This window comes from Morchella sextelata (assembly GCF_020137385.1).
Source record: "Morchella sextelata strain SCLS chromosome Unknown scls_17, whole genome shotgun sequence".
Lineage (NCBI taxonomy): Eukaryota > Fungi > Ascomycota > Pezizomycetes > Pezizales > Morchellaceae > Morchella > Morchella sextelata.
Window position 1 is genome coordinate 1,562,109 of NW_025408632.1, and position 21,992 is coordinate 1,584,100.

The window sequence follows — 21,992 nt, forward strand, 5'->3', positions numbered from 1 at the left end:
AAAAAAAAAAAGGAAAATCACTACGCTATTCTCATTAGCATTTCGTGCTGTCAACCTGTCAGTCAGTTAATCATTGATTTGTGCAAATCAATTTTTCCCCACCGCTCATCGTGAGATTGATTTGCCTCACTCGGCGAGTGAGTATCATTTGCCGCATTTTGCCCTCCCCCCCTTCTGCGGCCATTGCTTTTTCCCTGCGTACGCCTTCTCCGGTCCCACGCGGTGGGGTACATGCTTTTCCATACGGAAATGGACCTCCCTCCTCTATCCCAGCCAGTAAGCAATTGCAATCAGAACAGAGTTGTCTCACTCGCGGTCAGTCGAACTTAGATTGGCGGCGGGCGTCTCCCCGTGGTCACAATCCTACGATGAGGAAACAAATTTCTCCTAGTATTTTTATTTTTTTATCCCTCTTCCCTCCCGAAGTATCGCCGTCGCTTCGCATGAAATATCCTCGCGGTTGTGCTCTTGTGCTTCTGTAGCCGCGGTGAAGATGGATATTTCGTCTGAACTTTGAGGAGTGTAACTAGTCTTGTGGATGCTGTGGACGTTGTTGCTATGCCTTGTTATTCACCGTCAGTCATCCAGCAGAAAGTTGGCATTTTCTCCTAAACCGGCCAGAGACTCGAGAGTTGGTTTGCCTCGAAGGGCGCTTGCGATGCGATATTCGTTGTCTTGGATCAAATTGGGACAAACCAGCTCGAACATCTATCCGGCCAAGAAGTTGAGCCTTTATACTCTTCTAAATGATAGATGAAAAGTGGCATGATTTCATTAATTTTTCCTTCAGAATGATTATCTTCTCGAAGCCCTGTTTATTACATTCCCGATAGATGAGATGATCCTGGAATGGAGAGGAGTAATAATGGTTTCCCTGATATTACTACTCCGTTCACTGATCATGAATTCTTTGCAGAAGCGGATGCGCACAACAAGCAATACTACTCTGCGAGTTGCCTCGCCTCTCTCCCCCCGTGTCCCGCGTACCGGTTCATCCGCCGGCATTGTTGTTGTGTTTTCTTTCTCGCCGGTGACCTCGGAGATGCGTGACATGACTGGTCAGCTGTGGGGTAAATAAGCACCTAGTTGGGGGGCAACAGGGCCTAAGGATTTTGTTTTTTGTGAGGCTGTGGTGGGTAGATCTGGATCTAGGGAAGGGGGGGGGGGGGGTTCCTCTCGTCCAACCAGTTTTCTCTGTTGGCGGTTGCTGTTGTTTCTTCCGATGCTTCCCTCTTCACTATCACATATGGCCAACTTTCTCGTGAGTTTTTCTTTCTCCATCCTGAGCTACTGCTGCTACTACTGCCAGTGAAGTTGAATCTCCTTCTTGGCCTTTGCTGCTCTTGCCCCGTCTGAGTCAAGTTTCATGCAACTCACCGCCCCTTTGACGTTTCGGTTAAGGGTGCGCCAAGATGTCTATGCGCGACAAGCCTTTTTTGCTAAAACCTATGTCCCCGTCATCCGGGTAAATACAGGAATAGATAGACGAAGACAGCAAAATGTCTAAGATGACGGTGTGCTGAGGATAGTTATATCATCTGTAAGCATGAAGAACTCAAGGAGAGAAAAAGGTTTGTTTAATTCTGGGGGAGGGAAGGGGGGGGCGCGCGGGGGAGAGCGGGCGGGCGAGATGAGGAAGTCTGCATATATGTGGGATTCATTAATTGCTGGCATTATATCTCGAGATGAATATATCGTGACATTACCGACACACCTTTATTGTGCCACCCAAAGTAGGACGGGCACAGACAGGGTTTGTGAGGCTGAAACTATCGTGAGCCCCCACGGGGATAATAATACATATCAGTATTTGTTACTGTTGTTATTGTTGCACAAAGAAGAGCCTCCTCTCTCTCTATGGACCCTCTGCAATTGCAGGTGCTGATATGAATGATATGGGATATGGATGGATGGATGGATGGATGGATGGATGGGGTGTGAGTGGTGCACTGGTTCCCGTTACCTACATGTCCTTACACACCGCTGTGCAGCAGCTAGCAGTGCAGCCTGTACGTATGTAGAGTACGTTTATCAGCAAGCCTTCGGTTCACGCACCCACGACAACGACGTCGCGTCCTCTCCCCTTCTCCCTCTCCAATCAATCAATCAATCAATCAATCAAATCAATAAAACCGTCCCTGAACACTGCGAATCAGAGCCATAATCCTATCTGCTGACTGACGGATCTGGCTCTCCCGAGCACGGACCGATGCTGCGAGATGGGCTATGTATTCGGATTCCGACCGGTGCGATTCAACCCGACCTCCAGGGGCTTCGCCGATTTGCTGGGGTCCATTTCGTTATTTACAGCGGACGAATCAGGGGACATGTCCTGTCTTCTGCATGGCTGCTGGATCACTATCAATGCATTGTAGGGTACCTACATCCATCCATGGAGGACTCTTGCTGACCGGCCGGTCTCATCGCCCAAACCTTATTCTATGTCGCGTGTTCTGGAAGTAACTACCAACCAATATCACTGATCAAGTATCGGTGCCGTTCATCCAGCTGCTTGAACGTTGTTGTCGTTTATTGCCGCGTGTCAACTCCCAACGGGGGCGTAGAGTAATCGCGGCGAATGGTTCATGGAATATCACTCGTTCTGGTTATCTCTCCCAGAAGGTTTCGAACTTCCCCGTATCCGTGTTTCCAATTATCCGTGAGGGGCACAGCTTGGATTGCTTCCAGACCGACGGCATTTTCCGCCGTTATAGGAGCTGAAGAGAGCTCAAGTCTAAATTCGCTCATGATCAGCGAGAGGATGGTCATCTCGGGTATGATACAAGGATTCCCTCTGCTCTAAAGATGATATAGAGTGCTGGCGATATTTTTAACCCAGGTGAGATCATGGTTAAATAAACAATGTTTTGAGTCCCATATGACCCTCTGTTCTGTACGTTCATGAGAACAACAGTCATCCAATTTGATGCATCAAGACAACTAACCCGCACCCAATAGTGGCTGACGCTTATACCCAACGAGTGCTCTACGTAGACCAGTGCGCACCACCGTGCGCGCTTCCATCCGTCCAGATATGGGTAGGTACTCTACTCACTCAGACCGAACCCCTAACCAGATGATAACTTGCGTGATTTAACACCTTCCCCCTCAAAATGTCTCGGGGATCCAAAATCTACGCGAACACTGGCAAGACATCCACTGACCTGACTTCACAGCCCCTCACTCGGCGACGCGATTAGATCTGATAGCCAAGCTCCCTACCTGGGATTAGAGTACCTACCTACCTGCCTGCTAAACTCCCCACGGGTCAGCGGCGAAACATAATTCACGGGGGGGCCAGCCCGTCGACGAGGCTCAGAGGGACTAGCTACCTCGAGAAATCGGGATGGTATGGTGATCTTAGACACTGGTCGCCAAGTCGACCGCTATTCCTCCCTGAATGCGCAGATCATACCCGGTTGGGAAGGACAGTAGAAAAGGCCAAGGCTCTTGGCAGGAGGAAATGAACACATTATCAACGGTTGTTATTCAGTAGTAGGCGGCTGGCCGTTATCGGGATACAAGATTCTGATTTTCAAATCTTAAATTCTGGGGGTGGTCAGGGCGAAAGCCACCCGATAGGTGTGGCCGCGGGTTAGAAAATGGGGGGTGCGGTTACTAAGTTGGCCAAGAGGAATTAGTGCTGCAATTATTAACACACATAGAATGGCAGAATGATAGCAAACAATTAACACCCTTAAAGCAAACATCTTGAGTTGTTAGCTGCGCGTGTGCCTGCATAATGGATCGCGGCCCGGTAGGTAGAGATGCTTGATCGCAACATCTGACTATACTCGGCATCGACGGCTATGGCGGTGCGGAAAGGAGAAGTTCGAAGGCGGCATTTTACCCCACCGTCGAACGGCTCTAGAGTGGAATCCCGACCAGGCAATATGCTCGGTCCGGCAGCGACACCTCACGGGAGAGTGCGGTGCTTGCTATTGAAATACTCGCAGGCCCCGGTGCATAATATGGACGGATGAGCTAGGAATAGTATTATATCTAGTAGCTGGGCATGGGATTGACACTATCGATATCTTCACGGCAAGAGGTGCGAATAACGAGAATTTCATGACGATACTGGTCGTTTCTGAGATGGACTGGGCCCACGCTAGCAACGGGTATGAGACTTGATGAGACGGGATATACCAGAGATCATTATATAACAAGACGTGAAACTGGAGTAAGGCATCCAAAAGGGTGTTGCTGAACCTCTGAACATTTTGTGTATACTCGGGTATTTTCAGATCATTTCTTGAGAGTTAGAAAGCATCAGCCGCCGGACAACCGTGGTAATCATCAAGCAATTGCGGGTCGGCGAAAATCTGAGCGCCTATGATTGTTTTTGTGGCAAGGCCCTCTATGCACCATCTGGTTTTGCTGCAATTTCTTGGCGGATTAGTTCACAGAATCTCACTCGGTTAAGGATGAATATCAAACAGACCATTTGTTGGTTACGATTAGCCACATCAGATGCCGAACATAATGATATAGAGCCACTATGTCGAACTCCATGGGGGGGAGAGATAATCCCATATCGATCCCACCACATCTGATAATAGAGGAGGCGGACCTTTGTTACCGCGATAGGAAAAGAACAAGAACACATAAGAGCCCGGGTTCATATCCTGCTCTCGAGAAACCAGGGGATCATATGGAAAATGGGCTCTGTGCCATGAGATCTCGGATTTAGTTTGTTGGAACTGGATCGTCGAAGGACACGAGATAAAAGATACGAGGTGCGGGCTAGAAACCATGCTATCTTGCGGAAACGGCTAAAAGTCGGTTTTTCGGTGAATCTTTACAGGATCAGAAGCTCAGCGGGGATCACAACTTTCTCTGGGTCTTGTGCTTCTAGGGCGTGGATTAATCTATGGGTAGAATCATGGAGCTGTGCTTGCTAAATTCTTTCCCGTGATGACGCCTAAGATAACTATCACGTGGCTCACGAGAATGCCGATGGAATACGCCATTATTAGTCGTAGCCGGGTGATAAGAGTTGGGAAGGATAGCGATTTGCCTCGCGTACCTATCAAGCTCGAGGCCGGTTGATCATGATATCGACCATCACCGATCCTATTACGGATGAATCTAGTAGATAGATCTATAGAGTATCGACCTAAAGTAGCTTCTAATAATTTGCACTGTGTGATTTGCTCTCGTATATATTCTGTCAACGTATTGAATCGAGGGAAACGATGGGAATAGCTGATACCGTCGAGTCGTGGATTTGGGATGTTGCATTTATACCAATAACCAAACCGCACATTTCTTTAACCATGTTTGCCCACACATAGCCCCGTAATAATATCATACCCCCGGGGTTGAATACGATCAGTGGAGGAACAAACAATGATATCCGCACGAACCCTAACCCTAGCCAGTGCCGAGTGAGATATTATGATGCAGTATTTTTGTTTAACTCATTATATTTTGCATTGATTTTGCCGACTCTACCCCTTTATATTAGATATCATTAACGAAGATTGCACTCCAGAAGTACATTTGCAACTCATGTAAGAATCTGAGGGTGATCAGAGAATGGGGATTGTTGATCATTCTTGAACGTACTAATACAAAGGAAGATAAAGGAAGTGAAATTTTTGCTAGTTCCATTAGTCAGTCTGCCATTGAATCAGAGATGACTCAAATCTTTTGTGTTGTAGTGTACTAGATCTTAGTGGTGGCGGTGTGTGGGTGATTCTAACTCGAGGCATTCCACGACATTCTATACAAGTGAATCTTAAACACGATGACGTGTATCATGAGCTTCAGCAACACTATGGCTCAGATAATACGAAAGATCAGAAGAAATCTCTTTCTATAATAATCCCTGAAAAGATTTCCAATGGATCTAACTACATGTAGCCGTTATTTCGCCCGCTGACAGAAATAAAGTTATTCTACGGTGCTTCCAGGATTTGCTAGTTTATATACTGTGTGAATAGTTCCTACACTCCTTCTTAAATCTCTCTATGCACCAGCAACCTCAACTATACCTCTCAATTATCTACCTTGATTAGAGAAGTTAGCTGGTCATCCGTCAAATCCACCTGACTAGTTAGTCAAAAAATAACAACCTTAATATCAACATGGATACTCATGAGTAAGACCCCTCTCTGTTATAATATGTCTCACAATTTCATATCTAACATTCTTTCTGATTATAGTGACCCTCGAAGTAGCAATTGCTACTATAACTCTCAGGGGCACTCGAATGCTGCCTCAGAGTTATAGCACAGAGAGCGTTCTGGCCTCTAAGATATACCCAAGAGTACAAAAACATGGATACTAATGTGTAAGACCTCTCTTTGTCATATGTCTCATAATTTCATTAGTTCATTACAGCTAACCTCAATCGTTTCCATTTAATAGTGATCCTCGAAGTAGCAATGGCTACATCAATTCCCACCCATGGGCCGGCGCACATATATTAATTCGAACTCCTCAGCGATAACTTCGGTTTGATGGAAAGCCGGGGCAGCAAGCAACCGGAAGCACACGCCGCCACGATAAGCTCTCGGTTTACCTGCTTGTTGGGGGGTCTTTGATGGTCTTGTCACTGACTTGGAACGATCGGGCCCATATATACACCACCTTCGTCAGGACCACGATACCACCTGCTATACTTATCCCTTCGTTCGTTTTGATATATACCACCGTCATCAGGGCCACGATACCAACCGCTACACCTATCCCCCCGTTCGTTTTGACCACAAACGCTACCGGGGGTGTTTAACTCGTTCCAGCGACTTTTATCGACCCTGGCACACCTAACCCACACCAGAATCTCTGTAGAGGCCGCCGCTGTGCTGACCCAGATAAAAGGGGTTTTCTGCCTCCAAACCTCCTCAACCTCGACGCTTCTTTTGATGACTAAAATGCACGCCACCACCCCCATCACCATTGATAGCACTGGCACTGGCGGTAGCCACTCCCGAGCTCGCCGTGATCATATTACCTCCAAATTCTCAGGCTCACTGAAAAAGTTTGTTAAGCTTCTTAACAAACCGGAAGAGTCAGAGGATGAAGACAGCGGGAGTTCCGGAGCCTTATGTCTTACTGCAGGCCGCCTCTGAAACCACGAGATGCACTCTCTTCCTCCTCTTCTTCATATCGACCGAATACCCCGTTTGGCATGTACTGTGCATACGAGTGAAATTTCTCCTCGATGCCGTAATAGTGCACCGCATCTCTGCTCTTCTGATCAACCACGGTATTCAACGGGTTTTCTATGGATATGTTGATTTGCGCCAACATTTCCTTGAATGTACGAGTTTTGGCACAAGAGGGTCCAGCTAGGGGCACCCTCATTATCACGCTTCCCGCTACGATATAGGCAGTGCAAGGCTCGCCAGGCCTCCTTGAGGTCAAGGGCGTTCGCCGCAAGCTTCATGACGTTTTCTTCATCAGGACCACGATACAGTTGTTCTACAGAGTCGTGAGCCATTGTACAGCTGTACTAGCGCGCTATGGATATCGGCTAAAATTGTCGTCCGGATGAGGAAAACGTCATGAAGCTTGCGGCGAACGTTTTTGACCTCAAGGAGGCCTGGCGAGCCTTGCACTGCCTATATCGTAGCGGGAAGCGTGATAATGAGGGTGCCCCTAGCTGGACGCTCTTGTGCCAAAACCCGTACATCCAAGGAAATGTTGGCGCAAATCAACATATCCATAGAAAACCCGTTGAATACTGTGGTTGATCAGAAGAGCAGAGATGCGGTGCACTATTACGGAATCGAGGAGGAATTTCACTCGTATGCACAGTACATGTCAAACGGGGTATTCGGTCGATATGAAGAAGAGGAGGAAGAGAGTGCATCTCGTGGTTTCAGAGGCGGCCTGTAGTAATAGATACACCACATTCGAAAAGACGCTGAGGGGTAGTTGGGACGCATCCATGTCCATCGTGATGTCGAAGGCCAACATTCTCTTACCTCACCAACACAATCACTAATCAGAGAAATGGGATTAGGATGGGGAGGACTGAGAGACAGCCCATAGGGGAAAGATGGTCAATAAACAATGCACGGGAAAGTGAAATTGCCAGGAAATCATGAGTTACTATGTTACTTTCACTTGTTTCTCTATTTTCGTTATTTATTTTCTTTTCTTTCTTTTCTTTCTTTCTTTTATAAGTGAGAGGCGGAGGAGGTTAGTAGGGTAGTTCTGGGGCAGTGCGATATTGTCATAGCTTAAGGGCTGCATATAATTAATGAATTAAACAAAAAAGAAAAAAGAAAAAAATACAACCACTAAATTAGCGCTTAAAGACTTGCAGCCCGCGAATTTCTGTGCTATGATACTTAACGAGTTATGTTTCATTCCACAATACAGCAGCTGTGTATGATAAGGGAGATCCAGGGAGGAATCTTTTAATATCTTTGTAGAAGCACTTTATTGATACTACACTTAGTAGTTACTAAGACATGCCTGTCCTCTTGAATTTCTGTTTTTTGTACTTTAGAGAGGCCAGATAGAGCTACTCATGTCTCTTACCCGAACGAAAAAAACCTGTGGAGTCCTCAACATGTACATGGCCACTGGCTACTTCTTATTCATCAACAACATCGGTGCGCACTGTAATATTTGTGATCACAAACAAAATGCAAAACGAGAATGATGCCCACGAGAGCTCATCTAAAGAAGGGGAGGGTACAATCTCCCCTATGGGTGGAGCGGCCTTTCATTCTGATGTGGTCTTACTGATTTCCAAAGGTCGGCAGAGCCTTGAGCAGATCATCGACTGGTTCGAAAAGAATGCCCCAGAGCCATCGAAAGTTTCAATGTCGACCACCGAGGACAGGGTCAGGGATGTCAATGCCGCCTTTGATCCCGCATGGCGCCTTCAGGACGATATCATGAGAGTCGTGGAGAGATTTTACATCATCAATGGTCATGATCAGTGGGCCCCCGAAATCGCTATCAACTTTGAAGATCACATGAAGGTCGTGCGGGTGTTGGATGCAAGGCTGGATATAATACGCTACAGGTTTTCTCAAGACGAGAGGTTCACGGTTGAGAGACCAAACCACCGGAAGATAGAGGCTGAAGTAATAGATGATATGCAACCTATAAAGGGGTGTGGTTTTAGGCCTCGACGCAAATAAGCTGGCTTGAGCGGGATAGAATTGCGGGCGTAGACTCGCTGAATCATACCACGACGGAAGAGATGGAAGCTCTGAAGCTAGTAAGTTCTTCAGTCATCAGCTGAACATAAAATGTCATAAGGCTAATCAACCACAATCGATCGGATTAAAGTAGATTAATGATATATTATATTCTATTACGGGTACTGTGGAGAGGCTTTTGCGGGACAGAAGGTCTCAGAGGTAGATTAACTAGACACACATGCATGTTAGTTGAGCGTGATTTGTAGGTGGTCGGATTAATGTATTATATACGGGGTAACTGGGTGGTGCGTGAAGGTTTCTCATGCAATTTTGTGTTTCTTGCTTCAATTACAAATGCGAAGTGTTGGTTTTTATTCCTAAAGAATTCCGAATTTCAGATGGCTCCATCCCTTCCAACCCCTCCGTGACAGAATATCAAGTCCTAGCTTATCTTGATAGAGGATCGGTCAAAATCAATATTGCTTGCAGCACATCAAATCTCTTCCGAGTCCCCTAGTTCTCCCAGTATTATACTTTAATAAGATTTTGAAGTGGAAACATGATTCCATTGCCGGTCTCCACGTTTCGAATTTTTGGGGACGGAGGCCGGCAAAGCCATGGTTGGGTTAATTAACAGTCCCGGTGTGTTAAGGTTTTTTTGTGTTTATGTACAAAGAACTATCGTATCACGAGGAAGCCAACCCACAGGCTAAGAGTTTCAACTAGTTCAAAGGCCCTTCACCTCATAAAATACCTGTACTGCCTACACGCGCACCTCCGCAGTAAACATCTGGTCCGCCAAGTCCACTGAGTCATACTGCAAACCCTAACCCATGAGACTCGAGTGATAGATCATGAGACAACCTGATTTCATTGCTACCTTACTATTTTCATAAGGTCACAAGGGATAATAAGATAACAATTTATTATACCACGCCCAAATCAATCTGTTGATCACCGCTAGTACGTGACAACTCTCCTTGGCTGGCTAGCTAATTCTATTATGTTGGTTTTGTTTTCAATAACGTCATGGGCATAAGTCCCATGAAATTCTGTCGACAGGAACGGAGTCAGGAGATACAGTTAGGAGGAAAGTTACTCAAATATAAATGATGTACTGGCTCTGGGGTAAATGTGGACTTCTACAGCATCTACATAAGATTTTGGTTTATAAATATTCGCACTGACATCCTTCTTTCCACTATCCACATACCCTTTGTTTACGCTCTGCTGAAGCATCTATATATCTTTATTAATATATAACCAGTATCGACGCTTCTTTTGATGACTAAAATGCACGCCACCACCCCCATCACCATTGATAGCACTGGCACTAGCGGTAGCCACTCCCGGGCTCGCCGTGATATTACCTCCAGATTCTCAGGCTCGCTGAGGAAGTTTGTTAAGCTTCTTAACAAACCGGAAGAGCGTGGGCCGGAGTCTTGGGTCGTTCGATCAGAACTTGCCGACTCATTCTTTGAGCTCAAGTGCGATGGGGGTAATTGGAAATATGACTGTATGAATATTATCCAAGAGCACGAAAAAAGCGTCCCCCTAGAGATCGATTTATTTGGACTCTGTGAGTTTCTCTGTCAGGAGATGCATGTGGTAGCCGACGAACAGAACGATCACACATCCGGGACTGACGGGTCTGATGAAGATCTGATTTCAGGTCTTCATAAGAATTAACGCGTAAAAACCTTTCAGTTTCTGGATTTTAGTGCTATAACCACCAGTTGTGTAGGATACGGGAAATCCAGGGGCCGAGCCCAGTAAGAGGGGCATTCTTTTATATCTTTGTAGATACAATTTATCGGTATTAATTAGTGGCTACCGATACACATATCTCCTTGAATTTGCGTTTTTTATGCTTTGTTTCTGTCTTTAATCTTAGATGACATAATCAATAAATACTCTAAATGAAACTACAAATACAAATGGCAAGTTTCTACATGCTGAGAACTGATATATACATACAAGTATGTACTTTGAAAGATGATATACCTGTATACATGTACCACTTGAGAAGGAACAATAGTAACATCTTACTCGACCACATGTTAACATACTAGCTATAGTGCATCTTACGTATTGTAGCTACCCCCTATAAACCATCCTCACCAAGTAGTCTACTACATGTAGATATATGGGGGACGCATCCAAACTCGGAGTTGGTGACTACCGGTACTACATGTAGTGGCTCCTCATTTCTATTTAAAATCACATTCGGGGTGTTGTCGTGCGTGCACCATAAAGAGAGTCGGTTGTGCATAATTGACAGTTCCTGCGCGCCAAGATAGCCTTTAGGATGGGCCATAGCGAAAGAATCATTTATATTACGTCTTGGAAGCGGAAATTTTTTCCATTATTGAATCAATGTCTTGGGCGGATGGCGCATGAATAGATCCATTTATAATGACGCGTGAGGATAGGTAAAAGTCGAGCTGATTTAGATTTAACTGCTACATATGTACACCCGCAGGAAAAAAGTGAGGAAATAACGAGTAGAGTGACAACGAGTGCGTCTAACTTGACATCCCCGCACCCGCAATACAGCCCCAATGCCTTTTGACAAGTCTGGAAAGCGAAGGGAGGCTACTCTGAATGAAAACATAAAAGTTATTGAAGCCCAAGCTAGGGAAGAGTGGGAAAGGCTAGATTGGGAAAATGTATATAAAATCATTGACAGCATACCAAAGAGAATTGTAGTAGTAGTAAAGAACAAGGGAAGTCATAAAAAGTGGTAAGTATAGTTCAGAGGCCGTAGTATCTATTCTGTATCTCATTGTGCAGTCATATTACTTCTATTCGTTTCCATTTTCACTTTTTCATTGGGGTTCGGATTGGTTGCACTCGTTGTTTCCTCACTTTTTTCCTGCGGGTGTACATAGCTATATATATATTAGCATCTGAGTTTTGTAGTTACATGTATCTCGGCCTTCGTGGGGAATCCATCAAATATGACGAGAGAGGTATAATTGGCGTTGGGATCTTGACTAACCTAGAAGGCGATTCTTTAGACGATATCCGTGATTGCTGATAGTTTAATCTTATATCTTTATGGAACGGAATTTAAAGCGGAGGAAGGGCGTGATCTTTTGCTTATCCACCAATGCTCTAGGGTAGGTCTTCACGATGCATCAGAGATTTTCACCAGCCCAAGTACCGAAACATATATGACTCAAACTGAATATCCATGGAGGGCCTACCTTACTAGAAAATGTGAAAAATTTGTTAGCCATGAGTGATGTTCAAGGGGTGAGGTAAACTTACGATCTGTAAAAAAATATATGAATCAAAGTTATTAATGAGTACTCCGTAGTACGTATTGTCATTCTTTCACGCTCGTAGTGATTGTAAAAACATACCTTTCTTCATCTCGCGTCTCGTGGCTAAACGGTTGTTTGCGTTATAGGCCTGACACACTCGTTCACTGTACATGTTGGGTTCCTGAATGATTAGTTATCGACGAGCGTTAAGGATTTACCATGGGAAAGAGCCCACCCCCTATTGTTTATAATTCGATTGGATAGTTAAAACTTCGTTTCATTTTGTGTAGACAGGGCTGTACTCCTATAGAGTGCAGTGCATCAAAGGAAGACTTACATTAAGGTATTCATATTGAAAATAAGATTGAAGCGGCGGAGAGCCTTTATATCGTGCAAGTCGTTAATATCGCCCGATGTGGTCCATGGAATTTTATTCAAATTTGTTCCAAAGTTGTTTTTAACGACCCACATCTGCACGGTATTTTGAATGACGCCGATTTGCACAAATTGTACTGGCGCAACCGGAAACCATTTCATACAATCAAAACTTGATCCACGAAATTCTCCGGTCAGATAGGTTGGGATAGAGCTTTAGTAAATAGATATAATAACTGCTAAGCAAAGGTATTACTAACCATAGGTTTCTACCTTTGTTGCTGTACCTTCGGCCCCAGCTTTGGCAGAAGGTACATCTTTGACCCTCTTCGTACTCTTTTGAAGGTACATGTAACAAAATTGTCATTGATATTCGCATTCCCGGCTTGATGACGACGCTCCACTGCTCGCTCGATAGAGCCAATTTATTCCGCTCATCGTAGATCTCAAATCTACCATCCTTTACCCATCTCTCTCCGGGCAAAGACATAAAACTCAGCTTGAGGTGACCATAAAATTGCTATACAATGAGTATGAGGTTTAGCAATTATATACGACACTAGCCCTTGAGAATAAAGTACTGCTCAAGACGATAGCGAGTCGGTAACGATTACCTCCCAAGTAGTGCAGTATTCGAACGGGATATCCATACGCCTATCTAGCGCGTCGGTAAAAATAATACCCTCAAAGTCAGGATTTCGAGCGGATGGATCCCTGAAAATAGTGTTGCCGTCCATATTCCGCTTCATTCTAGCGTTGTTTTCTCGCCCGACCTGCCTAATGGTCACACCCAGTGGGTCACCAATCACCACTAAATTAACTAGAGATGGAAAATCAGCCTACAAATCGAAAACTTTCATTTGCTCTTTAAGAGGTCCCATATTTTGCTCGAGCTCTTCAAGTAGAGCCATGATGGACCTTCGTTTGCAGACGGCCCACTTGGCCTTCGTGATGACCGGTTTACTTTTGCTCGATGTCTCTTGGGAGGGATCGTATTTATCGAGAACAGCTCGGATGTTGTCGTAGAGCGCCGTACATTTAAGTAATGAATCTTGATTTTCAGTTAGAGGCCCAAATATCAACGTCGGCTCGGCGTGCGAATCCTCGGTAATGAACTTGGTGAGATCCTTGAGTTTTATGTCGGCTGTCTTCAATCTAGTATGCAGTCTATTATGGGAGGAGGGGAACTCGTGGTAGTCCTTGTAGAAAGTATAGAGAAGTTGAGTACATAGTATCGCATCGCCAATGCTGACTGGAAGGGCCATGGCTGAAAACGACCCGCCGGAGGTTGAACAAGAACTAAAAGGTAGCAAGAAGTCGATATACATATATATCGATTCAGAAATATTGCGCCACTAGAGGATAGCCTCAGTCCGAGGGCTGAGCAGTCAGTCAGGGTGTGCATACAGCCCCGGAAGGGTGAGTGCATCGTGTAAAGCAAATATGACATGACTGTTGTACCTCTACCTCGCACCGTGTCTTGTATACGTATATTCTCGCTGTAGTGGCCACAAGTATGCCCCCAAGAACGCCTCGAGACCGAGCATTCCCTTCTAAAGGTCAAGATGAAACACATCCAGAAGTATGAACCCGAAGGCTCGGCCGATCGGTTTTACAAGTTTGTCTACTTGCGTATGAGAACCTTGATGAATATAGCTTTGGGGTGGAACTTCCAGTTAGATGAGTATGTTAGAAACTCTCTATAACTTGGATGGGTCATTCTTACGTAGGTGCAACCAGAATCTACTTCCCCTACGTACCGGTTTTCCCCCTCTACTCTAACTCTGTCCCGAACCCAGGAACGTGAGAAGGGCCTTGTATCGAGTATACTTGGGGTTGGTTGGCTGGCTGGGTGGATCGTTGGTGACGGTGGTGCACGGTGTGCTGCGTGCATGTTGTTTGGTGGGGCAGTGGGGAGGTTCTCCCGCTACAGCTCACCGCGTGCATACGTGTCCAACAATATTATGCAATATTCCGTCCTTAGAGCTTAGCAACACATAGAAAGATAGCGCGAAATGGTTCCGATAAGTCAAGTTCCGAATCCTACTCGGAGTACCTGTAAGCCTACTATCATCCTAATCACGCAACCAACCGACTTTTTACCGCCTCATGCAGCTACTATACTGGGTAGAAAGGAAACATGGAATACCACTCGTATTTCGCTGGAAACCCAACTGGACTAGGATAACTCTGATTACGCGGATGAGGCGAGCAAAGAGATTCTTATTCGACTACCACGAATCCGGTACTTTTGTTCGAGCCTGTAGGTTTGGGGTGGGAATATGTGGGGCCCAGCTATCCGGCTTAGCATCTGTCGCTGGGCATGTGCTCATTTCCAGTGGAACCTTGATAAGGCCGATCGAGGGCTCTGCAAGTCTTGCTCGTATTATCGTGTATAGCTGTGCGCTTGGCCGGAACAGTTACAACTCGCATGGACCATCTTATATCGGCGGTTATCTGGTGTTTGTAATACTCTTCAAACTATCATTGACACATTGGACGGAAATGTCCGAATCATACAATATGACTCGGATTCTTCTCCTTGGCGTATCAGCCACCTGTACTTGGGGATCGAACAACGGTGCTAGATGGCCTTTCTCAAGGAGGAAGGCATCAACAATGATTAGTTTGTGTCTGTGTGTGTGAGTCGTAGCACCGTTTAGCCAGCACTGTGTGTAAATTCAATATTTGAACGGATGCTGGCATGCATAGCCTCATATTCCACGGCAATTTGTATGCTCACATGGACTATCAACGGGCTGTTATGTGCCTTGTATACGGGCTCAAGTATTAGTTTCTCTCATGGAGTAGTGTTAGAATCTAGATGTTTCTCGGTATGATTTGATTTGCGATAGGCTACGGAGTCTTGGGCGGCGATGGATCATTCTAAAAGGGCTAGTTGAGGCACATGGTAGAGAATAGGGGTTGGTTTAAGTCTCGTAAATATCTCGATATGTTTGATGGTATTTCTACGAGAGCTTGTTCTCTCTTCCGCTCACATGGGCGATCATTAGTGTGAGGCATGATTACAATCGATTAGGTTTTCCGCCTCTAATCAAGTCAACTCACGCTTTCGGACCCATCAACTGATAGTTATGATTGATTAATGGCACAAACTCATACCTATTCGATTATTGTGATTGTTTACAGGATGATATTTCAGGCCTTGGAAACCGAATTTCTTCCCAAAATTGGGATCATTGGAGGACAGATGATTATTTCCGCTGTTATTTTTCCTGGTTTTACTGTCTCTTTATACTCATGATTTAATCGATTTATTGCGAAAGACTAATCATGATTATGATTCGAAATGTCACCCCTAACCGAGTCTAATCAAATTATATGCTCGATTTTCATACTCGACTATAGTCGACTCATGCCGCACACTAGCGATCATGCGCCTTGTATGGGTGGCCCGAGTAATCTCCAATTCTCTCACCGAATAGTAAGGGCTGATTGCTAGAATTAAGAGGCTGTTCAACGCAATTTGATTGGTGGTAGGCTACGGAGGGGGTCTTGGACAACGGCGGATCCTTCCAAGAGGAGTGATTTTTACAATTCAGCGGTTGACATCTCCCAGCATAATTCGATTGGTGGCAGGCTACGGTGTTTTGGGCAACGGTGTATCCTTCTAAGAGGGGGCCGGTTGGTGTATAGGGGAGAGAATGGGGACCACAGGAAGAGCTAAGCTGAGATCGACTATGTATGTGCGTTGTATGAGTGGCTCGAGTGTTGGAATCCTCTCACGGAATAGCAAGAGCTGATTAGTAGAATGTAGAGGTTTCTCAGCATGTTTTTGATTAGTGGCAGGCTGCGGAGTCTTGGGCAAAGATGGATCCTTCCAAGAGGGATTGATGTGTATGGCAGAGAATAGGGATCACAGAAGGAGCCAAGCTGAGGAGTCACTTCGCGCACATACTTGTACACTCTTTGGCCCAAAAATCTAACTAGGATGGCACTCCTAAATCTGCGATTAGTCCGCCAAAACCTCAAAGATATTCCTAGCCTCTACAGTATTCGAGCTCTCGCCCTGCTTCTTGTCCTTTCCCCGTTTCTTCTTCTTTTTCCTCTCGCTGTTGGTCCCAGCCCGCAGTTCCCGACTACTCGACCGTTTCCCGTTTCCGTTTCCTGGCGTGTCTATGTCTTCCCCGTCATCAGCGTTTCGAATGCGGGCGTGATACGCCGCCATCACCTCTCTCACCACCCTTTCCTCGTGTTCCCCAGATAATGACACTCCTTCGAGGAACCGGCTGCCATCTATACACTCTGCCACGCCTGGAAAGGCCTTGAGCCGGTCCTTGCAGTCGTCCTTCTCCGTGGCCGCCAGCACCTCCTTCAGCACAAGCAGCGAGTACCACGCCGCCTGCGCCATCGCAAACACCTGCACCTTCTCCCACGTCCACCTCCGCGGTGCTGGTCGTTTTGCAGCTGCTGTTGATGATGGTGATGGTGGTGGGGAGAGCATATACGCCAATCCCTCCAGGAGACTTCTGTCCGGCGGTGTCTGCCCGCGCTCTTCATACACGCCGACGATTTCTTCCACTATCGTCCTGACCCACCAGCTTCCGTCCCCACCGCCCAGAGCCCTCTCCAGCACGCCCGCCGCATCCGCAGAGTGCACAAACGCCTCCGAGATCCTCTGCCCGCGGCGGCACACCTCCATCACGCCCTCCCTAAACACCAGCCCATACGCACCCGCCCTCACCGCCCGCCCCGCATCCCACGCACTTCCCCGTCCCGGATCCTCCCACAGAAACGGCAGCCACATCCTCCCCCACTCCTCCTCCCGCCCTCCCCGCGAATCCAGCAGCTCCGCAATCCGCGGCTCCACCCCACCTCCGCCGCCCTTGCCCTCCTCCTCCGCTCCGGGCAGCTCATATACCGCGCGAAACTCCCGCCAGCCCTTCCCATACTCGCCCACGGCCACCCCACTGCGCTTCCGCTCCTCGATCCTCTTCACGCGCTGCTGCAGCACGGGAAACGTCGCGTGCGGGTCCGCCTGCAACAGATACCCCAGGAACGCGAGGTCCACGCCGAGTGTGCCCGCGATCTGGCACGGCCGGAAGACGGCGCACACAGCGCCCGGGAAGGTGAGCGTCACGTCGCGGAACATGAGCACGCCCCAGCTGTTCTGCGCCGTGGCCGCGGCGAAGAGGAGGAGGTCGGAGTCGCCCGTCAGCACGATGCCGGACGCGGCAATGGCGTCGCGCGCGCAGTAGGACTCTGCCTCGGCGGGGACGGTGGCGACGGTGCTGCTGTAGGCGGGGTGGGCGGTGAGGGCGTCGATGGTGGCGGACAGGATGAACGGGGGCGCGGGGAGCGGCGTGGCGCGGGGCGTGTAGGCTGCGGGGGGTGTGAACGCGGGTGCGGACGGCGGCGGAGGGGCGGGGCGGGTGGGGAGGGAGTGCGCGTGCAGCGAGTGGTAGGACTTGAGGCGGCGGAGGGCGTCGTCGAGGCGGGAGTGCCGGGTGGGGCGCTTCGACGCGGGGAGGTGCCCGTCGAAGTAGATCTTGCGGCTACGGGGCGCGGGGGGGTGTCAGTGGCTGTAGACGGGGAGGGCGGGGGAGCGGGTGGGCGGGTGGGCGGGTGGGCGGGCTTACATGTGTAGCTGGGCGGCGGACAGCTCGTCGAGGTAGCGGATGAGCGCGTCCTGAAAGCGGGCGTAGCTCAGGGCCGCATCCCAGGGGTTGCCGGACGCCGGCGGGGTGCTGCTGAGGGCCAGCTGGTAGACGTGGTGCGCGAGGCCCGGGCCGTCGATGAAGAGGGGCGTGGGCGCGGGGGGCGTCGGCGGGAAGGCCTCGGGGCGGGCGTAGGGGCGGAGGTGCGTGTAGAGGTGCGGGATGCCCATTGTGTGCGGGGGGGGGAGAGTGCGGGGGGGAGAGTGCGGGGGGGGAGTGCGGGGAGGTAGCGGGCGTAGGTTGAGTGTAGGCTAGGCGGGCACGGTGATCATTGGCGTGTTTGTAGCGGGCGGGCTGTTCTTTCGTGGGCGGGGCGGGTGTCTGTGGTCATTTCCCCACGGTGCGCTGTCTGGGCACGCGATACTTGCAGATAGCTAGACGCGCGCACCCGCAGCCCGGCCCCGCAGAGCCGCACCCGGGCCTGGGCATTGATCACAACACCAAGACTGTTCTTTCTCATCTTCTGTTCATCTTCGTCATGTTGAGATATATTCTACAGTCATTACAGCCAACTATTCACAAAGAAAACAGCCCGATCCAGCCCCATTACAAAACTCCATAACCAAACACCGAGCCCATCTCTCCTCCAGTAGAGTGCATCTAATCTATCGCCCCCCCACCGTGCCGACATACTGGTCCATGTTGCCCAGCCCGTCCACGCTGTACACGCCCGGGCCAGACATGTCCGGCACGACAAATGTGTCTGTTGTGTCTGTGCTGCTGTTGCTCGAGGACCTATCACATCATGCACACATTAGCCCCCTCTCCCCCATTCACCCCCACCCCCAACCCCCCCCCCCCCATAGATTGAAACTCACCCGCGATGCTGATACCCATACACGCCCCCCGCAATCACCCCCACCGCCACCAGCAGCGCCAATATCGCCACCAGATGCACCGTCTTCACGCCACACACCCTACCCTCCCCTCTCTTTGCGCGCGTGTCATGGCAGTCCTGCTTCGGCGAGTATGGCGGCGGGTCCTCCACGACCACGAACGGAATGGTCGGTGGGCTGGGCGTGTACACGGGCGGAGGCGACTCGATGGGGGGCGCGGGCGTGAAGGGGCTGCGGCGCCGGCTGGGGGGTTGGGGGCTGAGTGTTGATGTTGCGGGTTCTGGTGCCGCGGGGGGTGGTGGTTGTGTTGGGGTGGACATTTTGGCTGTCGTGTGCTATCCTGTGGAGAACGAGTGGCATATGTTTACTGTGTAGCTAGTTTGGCAGCAGCAGAGCGAGCGTGGGCCCCGGGTGAGTGGGCGGGCGTTCATGTATATAGTCGAGGGAGCGCCCGGGGTGCGTATCATGATTGCGTAGTGCACTGGGACTTGTCACCGAGAGAGCGTGCGTGACAGGATATCGATCCTGCTGCACTGGTGCCGGCTGTTCCATGGCCAGAGAGGGGGGAGGAGGGGGGGATTGTTGCGCGGATCTGTGGAGTGACGGGGGGAGGGGGGACGGGGAAATGGGTGATTTGTCGAGAGGGGATTCCGCGTGTTCCGGTGCGTGCATGGATCTGGGGTGGTGGTGAGGGTGAGGGTGAGGGTCACGGAGTGTCACTCGGTCGATCGGGCATATGGGAGGGAGGGAGGGAGGGGGGAAGAGACGGAGATGGGGGGCTGTAGGTGTTAAGGGGCGAGGAAAGTCCGAAGAGGTGTGTGTGCTCTATGGTGGAGTGGAGGTTGTGGTGGTGTGTACATGTCGAGGTGGTGCTGTGGTTGGGGCTGTGGAGGTGAGTGAGAAGTTGTGAAGGGGATGCATGTCTCGGGTCATGTATGTGCTCTACATCTGCCGGGTTTACGCATATCAAAGTCTACCAAGCTGTTATAACAGATCTTCTTATCGAGAGTAGTTGAGAAATCACTCTTGACAACCAAGAGACACCCTCTTGTCAATGGCCCACCTTTTTGTAACAGCTCTGTCTGCAAGCTTCCAATACCATTAAACGTGTCTACTTGTGTGAGTTACCAGTCGAGGACATTGTAAATGGCTGGTATGGCTGGATAGGACAGCAAATGGGCCATGGTGTTTTGGTCGCTGGTGGTAGGTACATGTAGCTAACAGGCCAGATCTAGAGTAATCTATAACGTCGTTTAGGCATACTTTGAAGAAGATAACGTCCACGTGATGGGCAGGATTTGCAAATTACACGGATAGTGGTGGACTACATGTCCACAGACGGCGCGGGAGTCGAGTGCTCACGCGTACGCTTAGTTTGGCGTTGTCTGCAGGGCGTGGGAAACCGGACAATGTGAAGCGAACTCAATTGAAGGATGAGATGATTGTGTAGAAAGATGGCTATATAGAATGACATACACGGGACTTGCTTATCCCTTGGGCTGTCGATGCTGACCCCCCTGTAACAGAGGAATTAGATTTGTATGAGAGATCAGCATTTTTCGCGACAGCTTAAGGGATAAGGCCAGGTATCTGTCCACTTCACGGCCTGAGATCACGGCAGAAATCAGTAGAAACATACATACGTGTTTTAAAACTCAGGAAGCACTGTCGTTTGCGTCTCTTGCCGTACGTAGATCTTAAGCAGCATGGTTTATACCCAGGCGGGATTACAGTCTAATGGAGCCTGGCCTTTCTAGCTGCGCTGGCTCTGGGTCTACAGCGGGAAAATATTCCTACTTCTGTTCTTGAGAGCTTCATGTATCCATCACCGATATACTCAATAGAAACTCGCAACCGGTGCGGTGCGGGCCCTGCAATTAATTGTGACATGCATTGCTCTGGATTCGGAGCGCCACGATCTTCCAGTGTGGCATATAGATATTTGCCTCGTTTCCTTACATGTGTTCGGTGGTTCAAAGTTACAAGTAGCTTAGTTAACTGCGAAAGTCTTGCTTTGTTTTGTCGTTTACTAGCAGTCACAAACCAAAACAGGGAGTATTCATCCCAATAGTTCAACTAATTATATAACTACTAAAAACGTCATGTACAAAAACCTAGACAAAATCTAGAAACCCTAACCCAGCACCGAATGCCTTGAACCAGGTGATCGACTGTAATCACCTGGAAAACAGAGTAATGTAAAAAATCTATTTTTAAACAAGTGCAAATAACTTTTGTACCAGCGTTTTTGTTGGAAGGTGACACGGGTACCACAGATCGGAAAGGTTTGAAACCCTTGAGTGATAAAAGACTCGGACACCACTGAAGTGTAATGATTAAGGACACAAATATATACCACGAGTAGTAATCAACGTGGGGATGAAATAGTGTGGTCTATGAGCTGGCTCGAGTCTAGCTGAACACAAAGCTCGAGTTGGCTCGGCTCAATGGGTGTAGGGCTCGAGCTTGTGGTCAATGACCAGAGTTACAGGTTTTTCCCTTGCAAAAGGTGGGGACGTGGAAAAACAGCAAGATTGGTGAAAGTGGTTTTAATATCTAACTAACCAATGTATAGAGATCATTATAAACCCCAATTTCTAGCTCTCATCTCTCAAATATCTAGTTAAAAGCATGGCAATTTTGGCTCGAGCCGAAGCTCGTGTATTAACGGAAAAGGGCTTGAGCCAGCTCGGCTCGTGAAGCGGTAAGGCTTGCTCTCAA

General features: G+C 48.4%; 6 protein-coding genes across 6 annotated transcripts; 1 reads left to right on the forward strand and 5 right to left on the reverse strand.

The window, feature by feature from the left end:
* Positions 1-7,207: 7,207 nt before the first annotated feature.
* On the reverse strand, positions 7,208-7,450 carry H6S33_004505 (uncharacterized protein; the record flags this gene model as incomplete). Its single annotated transcript, XM_044835873.1, has 1 exon — positions 7,208-7,450. The coding sequence occupies one exon, from the start codon at positions 7,448-7,450 to the stop codon at positions 7,208-7,210; it is 243 nt and encodes an 80-aa protein (XP_044691243.1).
* A 1,156-nt stretch (positions 7,451-8,606) lies between these two features.
* Positions 8,607-9,336, forward strand: H6S33_004506 (uncharacterized protein; the record flags this gene model as incomplete). The annotated part of the gene is made up of 4 exons (XM_044835874.1): positions 8,607-8,655; positions 8,719-9,053; positions 9,095-9,190; positions 9,265-9,336. The coding sequence occupies 4 exons, from the start codon at positions 8,607-8,609 to the stop codon at positions 9,334-9,336; spliced, it is 552 nt and encodes a 183-aa protein (XP_044691244.1).
* A 4,260-nt stretch (positions 9,337-13,596) lies between these two features.
* On the reverse strand, positions 13,597-14,022 carry H6S33_004507 (uncharacterized protein; the record flags this gene model as incomplete). Its single annotated transcript, XM_044835875.1, has 1 exon — positions 13,597-14,022. One exon carries the CDS (start codon positions 14,020-14,022, stop codon positions 13,597-13,599), a length of 426 nt encoding a protein of 141 aa, XP_044691245.1.
* A 103-nt stretch (positions 14,023-14,125) lies between these two features.
* On the reverse strand, positions 14,126-14,651 carry H6S33_004508 (uncharacterized protein; the record flags this gene model as incomplete). Its single annotated transcript, XM_044835876.1, has 4 exons — positions 14,126-14,137; positions 14,219-14,236; positions 14,400-14,426; positions 14,484-14,651. 4 exons carry the CDS (start codon positions 14,649-14,651, stop codon positions 14,126-14,128), a joined length of 225 nt encoding a protein of 74 aa, XP_044691246.1.
* A 2,079-nt stretch (positions 14,652-16,730) lies between these two features.
* On the reverse strand, positions 16,731-18,605 carry H6S33_004509 (uncharacterized protein; the record flags this gene model as incomplete). The annotated part of the gene is made up of 2 exons (XM_044835877.1): positions 16,731-18,273; positions 18,358-18,605. The coding sequence occupies 2 exons, from the start codon at positions 18,603-18,605 to the stop codon at positions 16,731-16,733; spliced, it is 1,791 nt and encodes a 596-aa protein (XP_044691247.1).
* A 435-nt stretch (positions 18,606-19,040) lies between these two features.
* H6S33_004510 (uncharacterized protein) lies at positions 19,041-19,591 on the reverse strand (the record flags this gene model as incomplete). Its single annotated transcript, XM_044835879.1, has 2 exons — positions 19,041-19,170; positions 19,254-19,591. The coding sequence occupies 2 exons, from the start codon at positions 19,589-19,591 to the stop codon at positions 19,041-19,043; spliced, it is 468 nt and encodes a 155-aa protein (XP_044691248.1).
* Positions 19,592-21,992: the final 2,401 nt, after the last annotated feature.